General features: G+C 45.4%; 1 protein-coding gene across 1 annotated transcript; it reads left to right on the top strand.

The window, feature by feature from the left end:
• The first annotated feature begins 7,839 nt into the window (after nt 1-7,839).
• LOC124654239 (WRKY transcription factor WRKY76-like) lies at nt 7,840-9,148 on the top strand. Its single transcript, XM_047193253.1, has 3 exons — nt 7,840-8,091; nt 8,201-8,536; nt 8,643-9,148. The coding sequence occupies exons 1-3, from the start codon at nt 7,927-7,929 to the stop codon at nt 9,120-9,122; spliced, it is 981 nt and encodes a 326-aa protein (XP_047049209.1). The 5' UTR covers nt 7,840-7,926; the 3' UTR covers nt 9,123-9,148.
• The last annotated feature ends 7,552 nt before the right edge of the window (nt 9,149-16,700 follow it).

Here is a 16,700-nt window from a genome sequence, read left to right as displayed (position 1 = left end):
ACCCTTCTCTTTCCTTTCTCCATTCAAATCTCTCAAGATTTTCAATGAATCTAAGCAACATGGTTTTTTTGATTTATCAATAAGGCCATGTGTGTTCCTTGTTCTCTGAAAAGTTTGAGTTTTCAAACTTTTCTTCAAAATCAGTTTTGAATTTGGTTTTGAAAAGAGAAAGAAAAACTAGAAAAAAAGGAAAAAAAGAGAGAAACCCCTTCTCTCTCCCCTGGGCTCGGCCCCCTTCCTCTCTCTCTTCTCTCCCTGGCCGAACGCCCCAAGTCGGCCCAGCCGCACCTCACCTCAGCCCAACTTCCCCGCAGGGGGTTTTTGCAAAGTTGCCGTCGTCCTCCCCGCGCACCAAAGCAGGTGCCTGGCAGCACGCCGGCCACCCGATGGTGCCGGCGGCCCAGATGCTCCCCGCCGCCCCCCGAGGGCTATAAAGGCTCGCCGGCCGCCGCCCCGAACCCTAGCCCCGCTTTTCCCCCTTCCCCGTAGTCTCCTACGCCCAAGAAACCCTAACCCTAACCTCTGCGGGACGGCCGGCCCCCGCTCAAATTGCCGGCCGGCGAGCTCCTACGGCGCCGTCGACCTCACCATCTTGCTCGCGGTGAGCTGCTGCTCCTCCCCATGCCCTCGCCTCGCTCCCTCTCCCTCTCTAGCGCCGCCGCGTCGAGCACCCGGCTTCGGCCGCCGCAGCACCTCGCCGGAGGCCCTGCTCCGGCGGGTAATCCACCCCCGCGCCGCCTCCTTTTGGTCGCCCGCGTCGTGCGGAGTCGACTGCGCCCTCGTGCGCGACCTCCCGCCCACGGGAGCCTCCGATTGGAGGTCAACCCGAGCTCAATTGAGAGCTCATGGCCAGCTGACGTCAGCATGACGTCACGCTGACGCCATAAGTGCTTTTCTTATTTTCAGTAATTAATTTCTATATTTTCTTTAAATAGGAAATAATATGACATGTGGGTCCCCTGGTCAGAATTTTAATAATTTCATAAATCTTTAGAAAAGAATAAAATTATGACATGTGGGTCCAACTTTTATTATTTTTATACAATTTTCGAGAATTAATTTAAAATGAATTAAACTTTGGAAATTCATAAATAATTCATTTTAAATCAGAAAAATATAAAATTATATATCAAAATGATCAGAAAAACAAATCCTAGTTGTTTATCCATGTTTCATACATCTTTGCACCAAGTAAATATGAGCCTTAGTAGAAACCCTAATTTGACCCCTCTCATATGTCGGGGTTCGAAGCCGAACCCCTTTAATTTCCATCGATGCACCTAGGGTTACCCAAACCCCTTTAATATGACATGTCATCATGTTGTATGTGCATTGCATTGTACCTTGTCTTGATTGTGCTCTTTATTTCCGGTGTTTGGTTCTTCATCGATAGGGACCGAACGCAAACCTGAGATCAACGCCACCGAAGAGCAGCACCCGAACAACGAGGGACAAGGCAAGCCCTAACCTGGTTCATATATGGTTTCGAAATGCTTTACTTCTGATTCTTACATATTGCATCCGCTTCAAATATGTTTTGTCGACAGTTGTAGATATCCTATGTGTGCATAATTCCATCCTTGTAGCCCAGAGTTACCGATCCACCGCTCCCAAAGCAAAACTAGGTCTCGAGCTTGTTCGCATCGCTAGAGCCGTATATGTGTTATGCTTAGCCATGCTTAGTCGTTGAAGTATGATCCATCCGGTTGATGAATCGTAGCTACGAATGAACCTAGTTTGACAGGATGACGTGGTAAGATCAGTGATGATGTTAATAAACATGCTAAAGGCTTGGATGGGCCGCCACATGGGGATGTGGTGATTTGACTCGTTCTCGCCGATACTAGGACCTGAGTTCTTGCCTCTGGAACCAAGACTGAGCGTACAACCACACGGGGCCCATGGGAACCCCTTGGCCCGAACTTACCTAGCTTACCCATGAGTCAATTAGTTTGCGAGTTCCATTTGCCATACGCATGGGGGATAGGTGGAAAAGGTTTTCAAAGTGCATCATACGAGGCGTGGCTAGGGTGAAGGATGCCGGAGGCATTGAACTCGGATCCCCCGCGCATAATGACCGGGACCGCCTCGCAGAGTGGCTACCTACGATGACGGAGCTCCTCAGCTAGTTTGACTCATGGAATAGGCGAAGTAAGGGAAAGGTTTTGGTCGACCACCTCTCGCCAAGCACACCAAGGAAGTGTGTTAATCTATAGTGGCATTAAGAGTCTGGCCGGCGCGTGTGGGTAAAGTTGTACACCCCCGCAGGGTAAATCTTTTCGAAAAGCCGTGTCCACGGTTACGGACGACTTGGGAAAGGACGTGATGATCATAGACAACTTGAACCTAATCGTAAAACCTGATATCAATGTGTGATAAGGATCCCTTCTCAGGGTGTCGAGGGGTGATCCTAGGTGATAGGTTCAGGTAATGATGAAGATTCGGTGGATTCAACATGATGATCTTAGAGCTAGAGTTGATATCGCTCTCTTATCCCTTTTGAAAATGGTCCGAATAGACGACCTTCGCTTCCTCCTCGTTTACAAAGGAAAACCGGCTTTCCGCAAAATAAGCTCCACATAAAGCCTCGCATACCCGCTTTGCTAACAGAGTTGTACTAAGTCTTGCCGAGTCCCCGTACTTAGCCTTGCATGCTTTGTTTCGGACGAAGTTCTTCCAACCGATGGTGGCTTCTACCTTGACGTCGACGAGTAGTTCGGAGTTCCTCGGCGGCAGCTCGAGACTTATGGGCTGGGACGTCGCCTTATGTTATGGCCTCTTAGGCCCTTTGCAGCTCTTGTTATCTAGATAACATAATTTGCTTTCCGTTGCTTGTTGAATTGTGGTCGGTGACCTCTCGCGTGTAATAAATTTGGATCTTAACTCGCTAAGAGTTGTAATATATTTGCTTTCAGTCGTAGAGTCACTGTTGTGTTACTGAATCTCACCCTGTAGGCCCTAGAGATCTAGGTTAGGCTTATGCCAGATGTGATATCTGGGTTTGTCTAGCCCTGACCTCCGGGGTCGCGACAACCATGGCCGCACCCCCCAAGAGCCCCCTCTCCCGTAAAACCCTAGCGGTTCCCTCCTCCCTCTCTCTCCCACATAGCTTAGGCGAAGCTCTGTCGGAGATCTCCACCACCACCGCCACCACGCCGTCGTGCTGCCGGGATTCCGAGGAGGATCTACTACTTCCGCTGCCCGCTGGAACGGGGAGAAGGACGTCGTCTTCATCAACACCGAACGTGTGACCGAGTACGGAGGTGCTGCCCGATTGTGGCACCGTCAAGATCTTCTACGCGCTTTTGAAAGCGGCAAGTGATCGTCTACCGCAGCAACGAGAGCCTCCTCTCGCGGTAGGAAATTTTTTGTTTTCTATGCTACGAATCCCTACATGATGCCGTCGCAAACTGCTTTTATGCAAGGGCGTAATATCCTAGATGGGGTAGTAGTCCTACATGAAATGGTGCATGAGCTATGATGTCTACGGGTGGTTCTATTCTTGTAGACAGTGTTGGGCCTCCAAGAGCAGAGGTTTGTAGAACAGCAGCAAGTTTCCCTTTAGTGGATCACCCAAGGTTTATCGATCTCGTGGAGGAAGAGGTCAAAGATATCCCTCTCATGCAACCCCGCAACCACAAAGCAAGAAGTCTCTTGTGTCCCCAACACACCTAATAGGTGCACTAGTTCGGCGAAGAGATAGTGAAATACAGGTGGTATGAATAAGTATGAGAAGTAGTAACGGCGCCTGAAAAGTGCTTGCCGGCGTGTGGTTGATGGTGGTAATATTGCGAGAAGTACGGATGCAAGTAAAACAGTAAACAAGCAGGGGTAGCAGTATTTAGGAAAAAGGCCTAGGGATCATACTTTCACTAGTGGACACTCTCAACATTGATCACATAACAGAATAAATATATAGATGCTAGACTCTACACCCTCTTGTTGGATGATGAACACCACTAACTGTGTAGGATTACACGAACCCTCAATGCCGGAGTTAACAAGCTCCACAATATTCAATGTTCATATTTAAATAACCTTAGAGTGCATGACAGATCAACACAACTAAACCAAGTACTAACATAGCATGCACACTCGTCACCTTCACGCTACGAAAGGAGGCATAGATCACATCAATACCATCATAGCAATAGTTAACTTCATAATCTACAAGAGATCACAATCATAGCCTACGCCAAGTACTACACGATGCACACACTGTCACCATTACACCGTGCGGGAGGAATAAACTACTTTAATAACATCACTAGAGTAGCACACTCGATAAATTGTGATACAAAACACATTGCAATCATAAAGAGATATAAATAAGCACTTCACTATGCCATTCATAACAGTGAATAAGTATTCTGTGAAATATAGCCTAAGAGACCCACACGGTGCACACACTCGTCACCTTTACACACGTGGGACAAGGAGTCTCCGGAGATCACATAAGTAAAACCCACTTGACTAGCATAATGACATCTAGATTACAAGCATCATCATATGAATCTCAATCATGTAAGGCAGCTCATGAGATTGTATTGAAGTACATAGGAGAGAGATGAACCACATAGCTACCGGTACAGCCCCGAGCCTCGATGGAGAACTACTCCCTCCTCATGGGAGACAGCAGCTAGCGTTGATGAAGATGGCGGTGGTGTCGATGGAGGAGCCTTCTGGGGGCACTTCCCCGTCCCGGCAGCGTGCCGGAACAGAGACTCCTGTCCCCCAGATCTTGGCTTCGCGATGGCGGCGGCTCTGGAAGGTTTCTCGTACCGTGGCTTTTCCGTATCGAAGTTTTAGGTCAGGGACCTTTTTATAGGCGAAGAGGCGGAGTCGGAGAGGCGACGAGGCGGTGACACACTAGGGGCGCGCCCCCTAGGCCGCGCCGCCTCGTCATCCGGGGGCCCGGTGGCCCCCTCCGGCGACTCTCGGGTGTTCCGGAAGCTTCGTGGAAAAATAGGATGCTCGGGCCTTGATTTCGTCCGATTCCGAGAATATTTCCTTACTAGGATTTCTGAAACCAAAAACAGCAGTAAAACAAGAATCGGCCCTTCGGCATCTCGTCAATAGGTTAGTCCCGGAAAACGCATAAATATGACATAAAGTATGCATAAAACATGTAGATATCATCAATAATGTGGCATGGAACATAAGAAATTATCGATACGTCGGAGACGTATCAAGCTACACACCAAAAAGTTGAATTGGGTTATTTTAAAGTTAGATTTCGAGAAGGCCTACGATAAAGTGAAGTATCTTTTCTTCATCAGACACTCAGGATGAAAGGTTTTTCACCTGAGTGGTGTGCTTTGATCAATGATTTCGTGTCTAGTGGAAGTGTTGCGATCCGTGTTAATGATGACACATGACACTTCTTTCAGACTAGGAAAGGTTTACGCCAGGGGGGGATCCTCTATCAACACTTTTGTTTAACATAGTGGCTGATATGCTCGCCATCCTAATCGAACGTGCCAAGTCTGATGGCCTTATTGAAGGGGTGATCCCTCATCTGGTTGATGGGGGTTTATCAATTCTTCAATACGCTGATGATACAATTTTATTTATGGAACATGGCCTTGACAAAGCTCGGAATTTGAAGCTAATCTTGGTCGCTTTTGAGCAGTTATCGGGTGTCACAATTAATTTCCATAAAAGTGAATTATTCTGCTTCGGCGAAACCCGAGACTCAGTTGCCGGCTATACGGAACTATTTGGTTGTGGGCAAGGCCAGTTTCCTATCAATTATTTGGGAATCCTGATTCATTACCGGAGATTAACAATTGCTGAATGGAAACTAGTGGAGGAGAGACTTCAGAAGCGTCTAAGTAGTTGGAAGGGTAAAGTGTTATCCCTGGAAGGAAGATTGGTACTCATTAATTCAGTACTTACAAATATGGTATTGTATATGATATCCTTCTTCCTTTTGCCGAAAGGTGTTTTACACAAGCTCGATTATTATCGATCGAGATTTTTTTTGGCAAGGGGATAGCGAGAAAAAGAAATATCGACTGGTTAAGTGGAATGATGTATGCCGTCCCAAAGATATGGTGGGTTGGGTGTTCACAGCCTTGCGGTCAAGAACTCAGCCTTACTAGGTAAATGGCCTTTCAAGCTACTTACTGAAGACGGTGTATGACAGACCCTACTTAAGAGAAAGTACATTGGCGAGAAAGCATTATCTGAAATCATATGGAAACCAGGGGACTCGCACTTCTGGGTCGGTCTAATGGCAACGAAGAAATTTTTCTTCAAGTATGGTACCTTTTCTATTAAGGATGGATCGCAGATAAGGTTCTGGGAGGATTTGGTTAGGGAATAGACCTCTCTCTGAACAATATCCAGCGTTATATAGCATTGTTCGTCGCAGAAGTGATACCATTGCTCTAGTAATGGCGACCTCACCACCAGTTGTGACATTTAGACGAGATTTATATGGACAGAGGCTTAATGCGTGGAATGCCTTACTTCTTCGTTTGGAATCCATTCAGTTATCCCAAGGGACCGGATGAGTTTCATTGGAACTTACATTCCAATGGGAAGTTCACAGTAAGTTCGTTATACAATGCAATTATCCAACCTGACATACCAGTTGATATGAACTAGAAGATCTGGAAGATGAAAATACCGCTAAAAAATAATTTTTTTGAATGGTATCTACGTCGAGGGGTTATTCAAACCAAAGATTATCTTGTGAAACATAATTGGCTTGGGAGTACTAAGTGTGTATTCTGTTAGCATAATGAGACAATTAAACACTTGTTCTTCCAGTGCCACTTTGCCAGATCTATATGGTCATGCATCAAAGTAGTTTCGAATCTGTATCCTCCGACCAGTGTAACCAATATCTTTAGGAATTGGCTTCATGGTATTGATCATAGGTTTAAAACGTTTATTAGGGTGGAAGCGCTCGCCGTTATATGGTCACTATGGCTATGTAGAAATGACAAAGTTTTTAATGATAAAAATTGTTCCGTATTACAGGTTATTTACGGATGCACCGCTATTCTCCGTTTGTGGTCTGCGCTGCAGAGAGTGGAGAACCGAGACCTCTTGACGGAGGTTTGTACACGGTTGGAGGGTACATCGAGGGATTTTTTTTCCTACATAGGTGGCAGCATAATCTACGGATTGGGCCTCCAATATCATCTTACGCGTTCTACATTTGCTCATGATTGATATGTAATTCGTTTTTATTGTTTCAATTTTACGATATGTGAAACTCAAATGGCGGTGTGCATCCTGGTTATGAAGAGACCGGATGTATTTACTTGATTAAGTAATAAAGCGGCCATTATCGAGAAAAGAAATACTTTCCCATCTCAAACTTGCCGTGAAAAACATGGCTCATGGAATCTGAACAGAGCAGACATTTCGTTTCGTCAGTGTGATCACGCCATCCGATTAGCATATCCAAATGAGCAGTCGCCGAGTGTGATCCGCGTTTTGGCAATTTGATGCACACTACGTATTTTCCATGCTTCAGCACCCACGCCACGAGACTCTTCTTCTCTGGACCGCGTCTGGTGTGGTGTACTCTTCTCCGGTGACGCCCAGACGGTGACAGTGTGACGCATTCCAAGTCGTCAGCCCCGTGACGAATCCAGATGACGTTTCCCCGAGTGACGGCATCGAAGCGGGAACAAGCGCGCGTCAAAATTCACACGCGCGCCGGAATCAATCCAGACAGAGACGACCGCGCTCCGACTCAGCTGAGCCACCGCGCGCGGCTGCCCTACCAGGTGCATCCTGCGAGCTGTCTCCCCATCGCCCGCTATATTTACCGGTGTCCATGCTCATCCCAAGCATTCAAGCGTCCTGCACCAAGAAACAACACCTGCCTGGTTGATTCTTCAGGCAAACGACTTGCAGGCAGAGGTAGTAAAGAAACTCGCTGACTTTCTTCTTGCCGGCTGATCCATGGACACGGCGCGGCGCTCGCCGGTGTGCCTCGACCTCATGGTCGGCCTTCCCATGGTCCGCGAGCCGTCTCCGGCGAGGGCCGCCGGAATGGGGAATGGACCCGACAAGTCCGACATTGCCAGCCCGGCCTGCGGCAGAGCACCTTCCATTGCCAACGACGAGGTACGCACCCGATTCAATCGATTGACCAATCACTCTGCGCTGTGGTTGCATTCTTGGTTTGCCTCTATCGATGTGCTGGTCTGACCGGGCAAATGCGGGGAATTTCCAGGCGAAGGCCATGGAGGCGAAGCTCACCCAGATGAGCGAGGAGAACCGGAGGCTGACGGAGATGATCGCCTACCTGTACGGCAACCAGCTCGCGCGGCAGAGCCTCGATGGCGAGGCCGGCGACCCGCCCGCCAGCACGGCCGCGTCGCCGACGGGCAGGAAGAGGAGCAGGGACAGCACGGACACCTCTAATTCCGGCGATGCCAACAGCAACAAGAAGACAGGCACGGTCAACGCAGAGCACGCCGACGTCGAGAGCCCGGTGAGCGACAGCACTTGCCGGAGAATCAAGGTCAAGCGGGTCTGCACCCCGATCGACCCGTCGGACACCAGCCTTGTAAGTCCCAAATCAATCAAAATCCCAACGAATGTCCTCAACCGATCAATGCAATGCCCAATTGTCTGCAACTGTAAACTGATACTGAAATTGGCGCCGCTCACAGGTCGTGAAGGACGGGTACCAATGGCGGAAGTACGGGCAGAAGGTGACGCGGGACAACCCGTCCCCGAGAGCCTACTTCCGGTGCGCCTTCGCGCCCTCCTGCCCGGTCAAGAAGAAGGTGCAGCGGAGCGCCGAGAACAGCGCCGTGCTGGAGGCGACGTACGAGGGCGAGCACAACCACCCGCACCCCTCGCGCTCCAGCGAGCTTCCGAGCTGCGCCACGCCGGGCGGCTCCGTGCCCTGCTCCATCTCCATCAACTCCTCCGGCCCGACAATCACGCTCGACCTCACCAACAACAACGGGGGAGGAGGCGTCCAGGTCGTCGACCCGCAGCCGGACCTCAAGAAGGTGTGCCGGGAGGTCGCCTCGCCCGAGTTCCAGAGGGCGCTGGTCGAGCAGATGGCACGCGAGCTCACCGCCGACACGAATTTCACCGAGGCGCTCGCCGCGGCCATCCTCAGAAAGCTGCCGGATTACTAGCATTTTTTTTAATTAGAAGCTATAGAGAGTGGGTGCAGTGTTTATATCTTCAGAAGACAAGTTCTAGAACTTCTCGTCTGAGATTAGGACCTACTAGGTTCCCCAGGTTGTACTGCAGGGTTTGCATTTTTTTCCCATGATATTTCAGTGGTATCTGAATTGTACTATAGAAAATAATGATGCCTCTACATCGGAAATCCAATGTTTCATGGTTCCGCTATGAATTTGAAATACAGACTGCTGAAAGACCATTTGGAAATCTCAGTAGTATCTCAACCGTGCAGTGTTTATATCTTCAGAAGGCACGATCAAACATTTTTCAGCTCAGATTAGAGCCTACTAGTTCTGGGGGGCAACTTGTATAGGATCGGACTTTGCATAAGATATGTGAGATCAATTTTTTTTTTAACAGACAAAGGATGTTCATATATTCTAAAATAAATTGACAATAAACATCTGTCCTATGCAACCCCTAAAAATCGCAGCTTCAAATTCGAAAACGGTCTTTATTTTTTTTTTTTGAAACGGGGGGCAAATAGATTTTGCCCCTTTCCATTAATTAAGGAGAAGCAAAGAGTTTAAAGTTTACAGAGGCTAGAAGCCCCGACAAAGACAAAAGGTATTACTCTCCCGACATGAAATCACCCAAGCACTTAGCCCCCGCTAAGACCCACAGCCTCGACTCGGATTTGATCCTATCTGTGGTGACCCGGCATACCACTGCATGGTGTAGTATGCAAGTCTGATATAACACCAATAAAACACCGTTCCACTAGTATTATATCGCTCAGAGTGGTACAACAGAAACATATGCGGGTCCAAGGCATGTCTATAGAATTACAACACAGACTCTTTACAAAAGATCATCACAGCCTCCTACTTTACAATGAGGTAAAACTGCAAATAAACTCCAGAAGAACGACTCGTGGTCTAATCCTAACACGAACTCTACTTGTAGAGTATTTAACTAGCTACAGAGGCTATGAATAGATTCTAGCTAAATAGGAGCTAAGTTTAGGAAGCTAGTTCCTTTCTATTGCTAATCTAGGTTTCTCCTTGTTGGATGTGGTATCTGACTCCTCTGACAGGGTCCTGTCTCTTGAAGTAGTTGTTGACTCCTCGGCCTTCGAGTTGCACTGTAGATCCTCCTTCGATGCCTCCATATCTAAGCAGGGGATTTAAGAGTGGGATGAGTACGAGCGTACTCAACAAGTTCATTATAGGAAAGAGGTGTTTAATGCACTAGCTACGGCATTAGACCAGAAAGTCTAATACCAATGCAGGTTTTCATAACCATTTCTTCAAAAGGTTGCTTTTATTCAGAAGAACTATGTCCGTCAGCCTTCACCGGTTTACTAGAACTTCATGGAGCTCCTTTCCGGCCGCGTTCGCAGCTTCCATATCCCGGAACAGGGAGTGACAGGTCACGATTCATTACACTCGCAGAGGTGTGTTGCTTTACCCATAAGAGATCTTAACCATGGTGCCAACCGAGTTGCAGGCTCGTCCACACTTCCTTTGGTGTGAGGCCCGGTATAAGGTCTAGCCAATCATGTTCCTCCGCTACCTCGAACACCCACCCTTTGTTGCATGCCCCGACCCTGGGTCCTCGCCGGTCCCATTATTCCCACTCACGGGTGGACCCCGACCACGACAACGGCTTGGGACTCGTTAACCAAACTCCTTCGCCGGTAGCTGCAACCCATCATAGACCGCAATACCGTGGGGACTTAAGGCTTCCCCGACCAACCGCTTGTTCTTCGAGCGACAAGTGTCTACGGACTATGCCGTGGGGACTTAAGGCTTCCTCAGCCAACCGCTTGCCCCGACGGATACAAGTGTCTACGGTAAAGCGCATCCGTTGATGAACGAGAGGTGGAAACACTTTTGACTACTCCGTCCCACTCCGGATCTTATGGTTAACACGGGTATTACGGCACAAGAATCACTCGGACGACATTTGTTGTTTAATCCTAGATGGATATAAACCCTTGCAATGGAACCTCCACCATATCCACACAATCCATGGTTCCATTGCCCACCACATAGTCATATTCATAATTATGAAAATAGTGGTTTTGGTTTTTATGCAATAGTGATAATCATAGTACTTTGCAAGTAATTTGATAAAGATACTCAAATGGTATGAGCAAGTGATGAACTTGCCTTTCTTGACTGCAAGATTATGCAGTCAAGGTCTTCGATACGCAATAACTCCAAATTCTGAAATAGCATCATCGTCCGGTAAGGACGATGTTTAAAAGATTGGCAATGATGCAATAATGCATAAGTATGAGATGCAATCGCTCTAAGCGTGAACTAACCCCGATGATTAAGGATTAACGAGTTGTAATGATTAGTGTCGGGTGTGTTGGACTTTTAGAGTGGTTCACAAACAAGGTTCTTATTAATGGTTTGATTATTTGGTATCATGTACAAGTTATATAATAAAGCATAATAATCAATTGAGCACACAAGGGATGATAATTGGCATAATGTTAATATGTAAAGAACACTTGTCGGTTTTAGTACTATATGGCATGGTTAATGATTACTTATTATATTCTTCAAAAGAATAACTTTTGAAGAACATATTCTTTAATAAAGAACAAGTATGACAATTAGGTTTGTGGTTTCTATAGTTTATTATGGTTTCATGTAGTTTCTGGAGTAAGTACTAGATGGATCACAACATGGTTGGATTCATCAGCAATTAGTCTTGATTGGTTTTACTTAAGCATGAGCAACTTAAGCAATTATTTATACATGGTTGCTACCATGGTGGGTTCATCTTGCTGGTGATTGCTAGCTAGGGTTTATAGTAGGTCCTTATAAGCAGTGGTTGATGAGAATTCCTTATTTTCTTCAAAAGAATAACTTTTGAAGAACATACTTCTTAAGTAATAAGAAGTATATCAATTAGGGTTGAGGTTACTTTCTATTTTCTTCAAAAGAATAACTTTTGAAGAACATACTTCTTAAATAATAAGAAGTATAATAATTAGGTTGAGGTTGTTTAGGTTTGCTATTGAATTTCCTAAGTAAAGATTGGTTGGTTCCTAAATAGGATGTTTGTTAATTATTTAACACTAGTAGGGTTTAGTGGTTATAGTGTGTGATGGACAATTAATGGGCATGGTTGCTATTATGGTTCATCACAATGGTGTGATGCTAAATAGGGATAAATAAGGATGATGGTTTTGGTAATAGGATCTAGGGTTTTATACTTGGTTGACCCTACTTGATTAGTTAGGTCTGATGAGGATGAACACATGTCATACTCATATATTAGTGATAGGTCTTCTACATTTTATGTGTCCAAGTCAAGTATTTAGTTGCTACTATGGTGCTATGATTTGAAAGAAAGTACCATGATCACATGTTCTTACCTAAGGTTTTAGGTTTAGGATAATTTAGGGTTCACATGCAATAATGGAGCTAGGGTTCCTAATTGAATTTAGGGTTTTGGTTTCACATGAAATGATAGGGTGGTAATATCATTCCATATTAAATTAGGGTTTGCTATTTACCATATGGTTCTATAATTAATAACTTCATTTTAAAGTTGAAGTTATTTATAACTTGGAATAGAAAATAATATTGTATTTGGCATTTTATTAATTTTAAACAATTAAATAATTAGGGTAATTATTAATTAGGGTTTAAATTTCCCTAATAAAGATTTAATAGGATTGCAAATAAAGAAAATTAGTTTTCATGTTTTCTTTATTTGCTTATTGGTTTTATTGAACTCATAAATGGTTTCTTAATTTCTGAATTTTTAATTGTATTTAGAATTTAAAATTAAAGGCTTAAATAACAAGTATTAAATAATTGAATTTTTATTAAAAATAAAAATTTCATTTTATATTTTTATTGGATAGAGTTTTATTTTCTAAGAATTTTAATATCTTATTTATATTTTTCTGACTTAAATTGGATTTTCTAAATTATTTCAAGTTTTCAGTAATTAGTGAATTTTGAATTAACACTGAAATTTACTAAAGCTACCCGAACAGGTATTACCCACAGTCAATGACTGCTGGGTCTAGGGCCAGGTCACGTGCCACGTGGGCACGACCAAGTCAAAATCGAGGCCGAGGCTATGAGTACGGTGGCCGGCGGCGCAGACGTCGCCGCGGCGACGATTCCGCCATGCACAGGCGAGCAATCGGTACCAAACGAAACTACACGCAACAGGGAACCTACTGATGGTAGCGCCGCTAGTTATTGGTCACCGGAGCGGCGACGGCGGTGATGCCCGACGGCGGAGCTCACGGATGATCGGTGCAACGGCGGTGGAAAGGGATTAAAAGGGAGCTAAGAGGTGCTGGAGACTCAGTAGCTCACCACGATCCTGTTGGAAGCGACGGCAGTGGTCGGAGAAGCTCTAGGTCGCCGAATCGATCGCTCCGGCCGTCGGAGAGGACGAGCTCGACGTCGACTCTCCGAGGCTTCTCAGCACGATTCCCTCCGTAGGCTGGGCATGTCGAGGGTGGCGGTGACGATGGCATAAACGGCGGTTCCCGGGGATGCTCCGAACGGCGGCAATGGTCGACGGCCGGGCTACCAGGTTTTCGGTTTGGGATGGAATTGAAGCAGAGGAGGAAGCAAACCGAAGATGGAGTTCGTGCGGGAGCTTTTATAGGCGCCAGAACACACCTCGTCATGTCGTCGAAGAAGGAGAGGACGCTGATACGTCTCCAACGTATCTATAATTTCCGATGTTCCATGCTTGTTTTATGACAATACCAACATGTTTTGTTCACACTTTATATCATTTTTATGCGTTTTCCGGAACTAACCTATTGACGAGATGCCGAAAGGCCGGCTTGTTGTTTTCTCGCTGTTTTTGGTTTCGAAATCCTAGTAAGGAAATATTTTCTGAATCGGACGAAATCAATTCCGGGGATCTTATAATTTCGCGAAGCTTCCGGAGCACCGGAGAAGGGCCGGAGAGGTGCCGTGGGGGCCCACACCACACCCCGGCGCGGCCGGGGGGCGCGCCCCTATGGTTTGGGCAGCCCGTGGCCCCTCCGACTCCGATTCTTCGCCTATATAAGCCGTCGTGACCTAAAAACATCGACGGAAAGAACCACGAGACGAAAACCCATCCGGAGCCGCCGCCATCGCGAAAGTCAATTTCGGGGGACAGAACTCTCTGTTCCGGCACCCTGCCGGGACGGGGAATTGCCCCGGAGCCGTCTCCACCGCCGTCTTCACCGCCATCTTCACCGCCATCGCTGCCTCCATGCCGAGGAGGGAGTAATCCATCCCCGAGGCCGAGGGCTTCGCTGTAGCTATGTGGTTCATCTCTCTCCCATGTACCTCAATACAATAATCTCATGAGCTGCTTTACATGATTGAGATTCATATGAGTTTGTATCACTACTATCTATGTGCTACTCTAGCAAAGTTATTAAAGTAGTTCTATTCCTCCCGCACGTGTGTAAAGGCGACAGAGGTGTGCACCGTGTTAGTACTTGGTTTATGCTATGATCATGATCTCTTGTAGATTGCGAAGTTAACTATTGCTATGATAATATTGATGTGATCTATTCCTCCTACATATGCATGAAGGTTACGGTGTGCATGCTATGCTAGTACTTGGTTTAGTCTCGTTGATCTATCTTACACTAAAGGTTACTAAAACATGAGCATTATTGTGGAGCTTGTTAACTCCGGCATTGAGGGTTCGTGTAATCCTACGCAATGTGTTCATCATCCAACAAAAGTGTAGAGTATGCATTTATCTATTCTCGTTATGTGATCAATGTTGAGAGTGTCCACTAGTGAAAGTGTAATCCCTAGGCCTTGTTCCTAAATATCGCTATCGCTGCTTGTTTCATCGTTTTATCGCGTTACTACTGCTGCGTTACTACGCTACCATATTACCACCATCAACTACACGCCGTTACTCACTGCTCATATTTATTCATACCACCTGTAATTCACTATCTCTTCGCCGAACTAGTGCACCTATCGTGTGTGTTGGGGACACAAGAGACTTCTTGCTTTGTGGTTGCGGTGGTTGCATGAGAGGGATATCTTTGACCTCTTCCTCCCCGAGTTCGATAAACCTTGGGTGATCCACTTAAGGGAAAACTTGCCGCTGTTCTACAAACCTCTCGCTCTTGGGGGCCCAACACTGTCTACAGGAAAGGAGGGGGAACGTAGACATCAAGCACTTTTCCGGCGCCGTTGCCGGGAGGAAAGGTAAAAAGGCACTCATACTCCTGTTCCGTGTACGTACTTTTCTCGGCACCATTGTGTTTGTGCTCGAAGATATTTCCTTTAGATCCCGCAATTGCATCTTTTTGTTTCTTGTTTACACTAGTTTGGCATAATGGACAACAATGAGCTTCTTATTCTGTTTCCTGATTTAAAACATGGATTGTTTGATGCGAAAATTTAAAAACCTATGAAATCTTATTTGCATGCTCGGTAGTAATATTAGTATGAACGCTTTGAACACCATTGTTGATAATGATATAGAAAGTTCTAAGCTTGGGGAAGCTGGTTTTCATGATCTTTTTAGTCCCCCAAGCATTGAGGAGGAAATTTTCTTTGATGATACTATGCCTCCTACACTTGATGAGAATAATAATGATAGCTACTTTTTTGAATTTGCTCCCACTACAACTAATAAAATTGATTATGCTTATGTGGAGAGTAATAATTTTATGCATGAGACTCATGATAAGAATGCTTTATGTGATAGTTATATTGTTGAGTTTGCTCATGATGCTACTGAAAGTTATTATGAGAGAGGAAAATATGGTTGTAGAAATTTTCATGTTACTAAAACACCTCTCTATATGCTGAAATTTTTGAAGCTACTTTTGTTTTATCCTCTTATGATTGTCACTTTGTTCTTCATGAATTCATTTGTGTACAAGATGCCTCTGCATAGGAAGCATGTTAGACTTAAATTTGTTTTGAATTTGCCTCTTGATGCTCTCTTTTGCTTCAAATACTATTTCTTGCGAGTGCATCATTAAAACTGCTGAGCCCATCTTAACGGCTATAAAGAAAGAACTTCTTGGGAGATAACCCATGTGTTATTTTGCTACAGTACTTTGTTTTATATTTGTGTCTTGGAAGTTGTTTACTACTGTAGCAACCTCTCCTTATCATGTTTTTGTGCCAAGTAAAGTCTCTATGGTAAAGTTGATGCTAGATTTGGATTGCTCGTTGAAACAGCATTGTCTGTCTCGTCACGAATCTGGGTCTAATTCTCTGTAGGTAACTCAGAAAATTATGCCAATTTACGTGAGTGATCCTCGAGATATGTACGCAACTTTCATTAGTTTTGAGTTTTTCCATTTGAGCAAGTCTGGTGCCATTTTAAAATTCGTCTTTACGGACTGTTCTGTTTTTGACAGATTCTGCCTTTTATTTCGCATTGCTTCTTTCACTGTGTTGGGTGGATTTCTTTGTTCCATTACCTTCCAGTAGCTTTGAGCAATGACCAGAAGTGTTAAGAATGATTGTGTCACCTCTGAACATGTGAGTTTTTGATTATGCACTAACCCTCTAATGAGTTTGCTTAAAGTTTGGTGTGGAGGAAGTTTTCAA

Source organism: Lolium rigidum, chromosome 5 (genome assembly GCF_022539505.1).
Source record: "Lolium rigidum isolate FL_2022 chromosome 5, APGP_CSIRO_Lrig_0.1, whole genome shotgun sequence".
In the NCBI taxonomy this organism is placed as follows: Eukaryota; Viridiplantae; Streptophyta; class Magnoliopsida; order Poales; family Poaceae; genus Lolium; species Lolium rigidum.
This window is presented reverse-complemented; position numbering and strand designations above follow the sequence as displayed.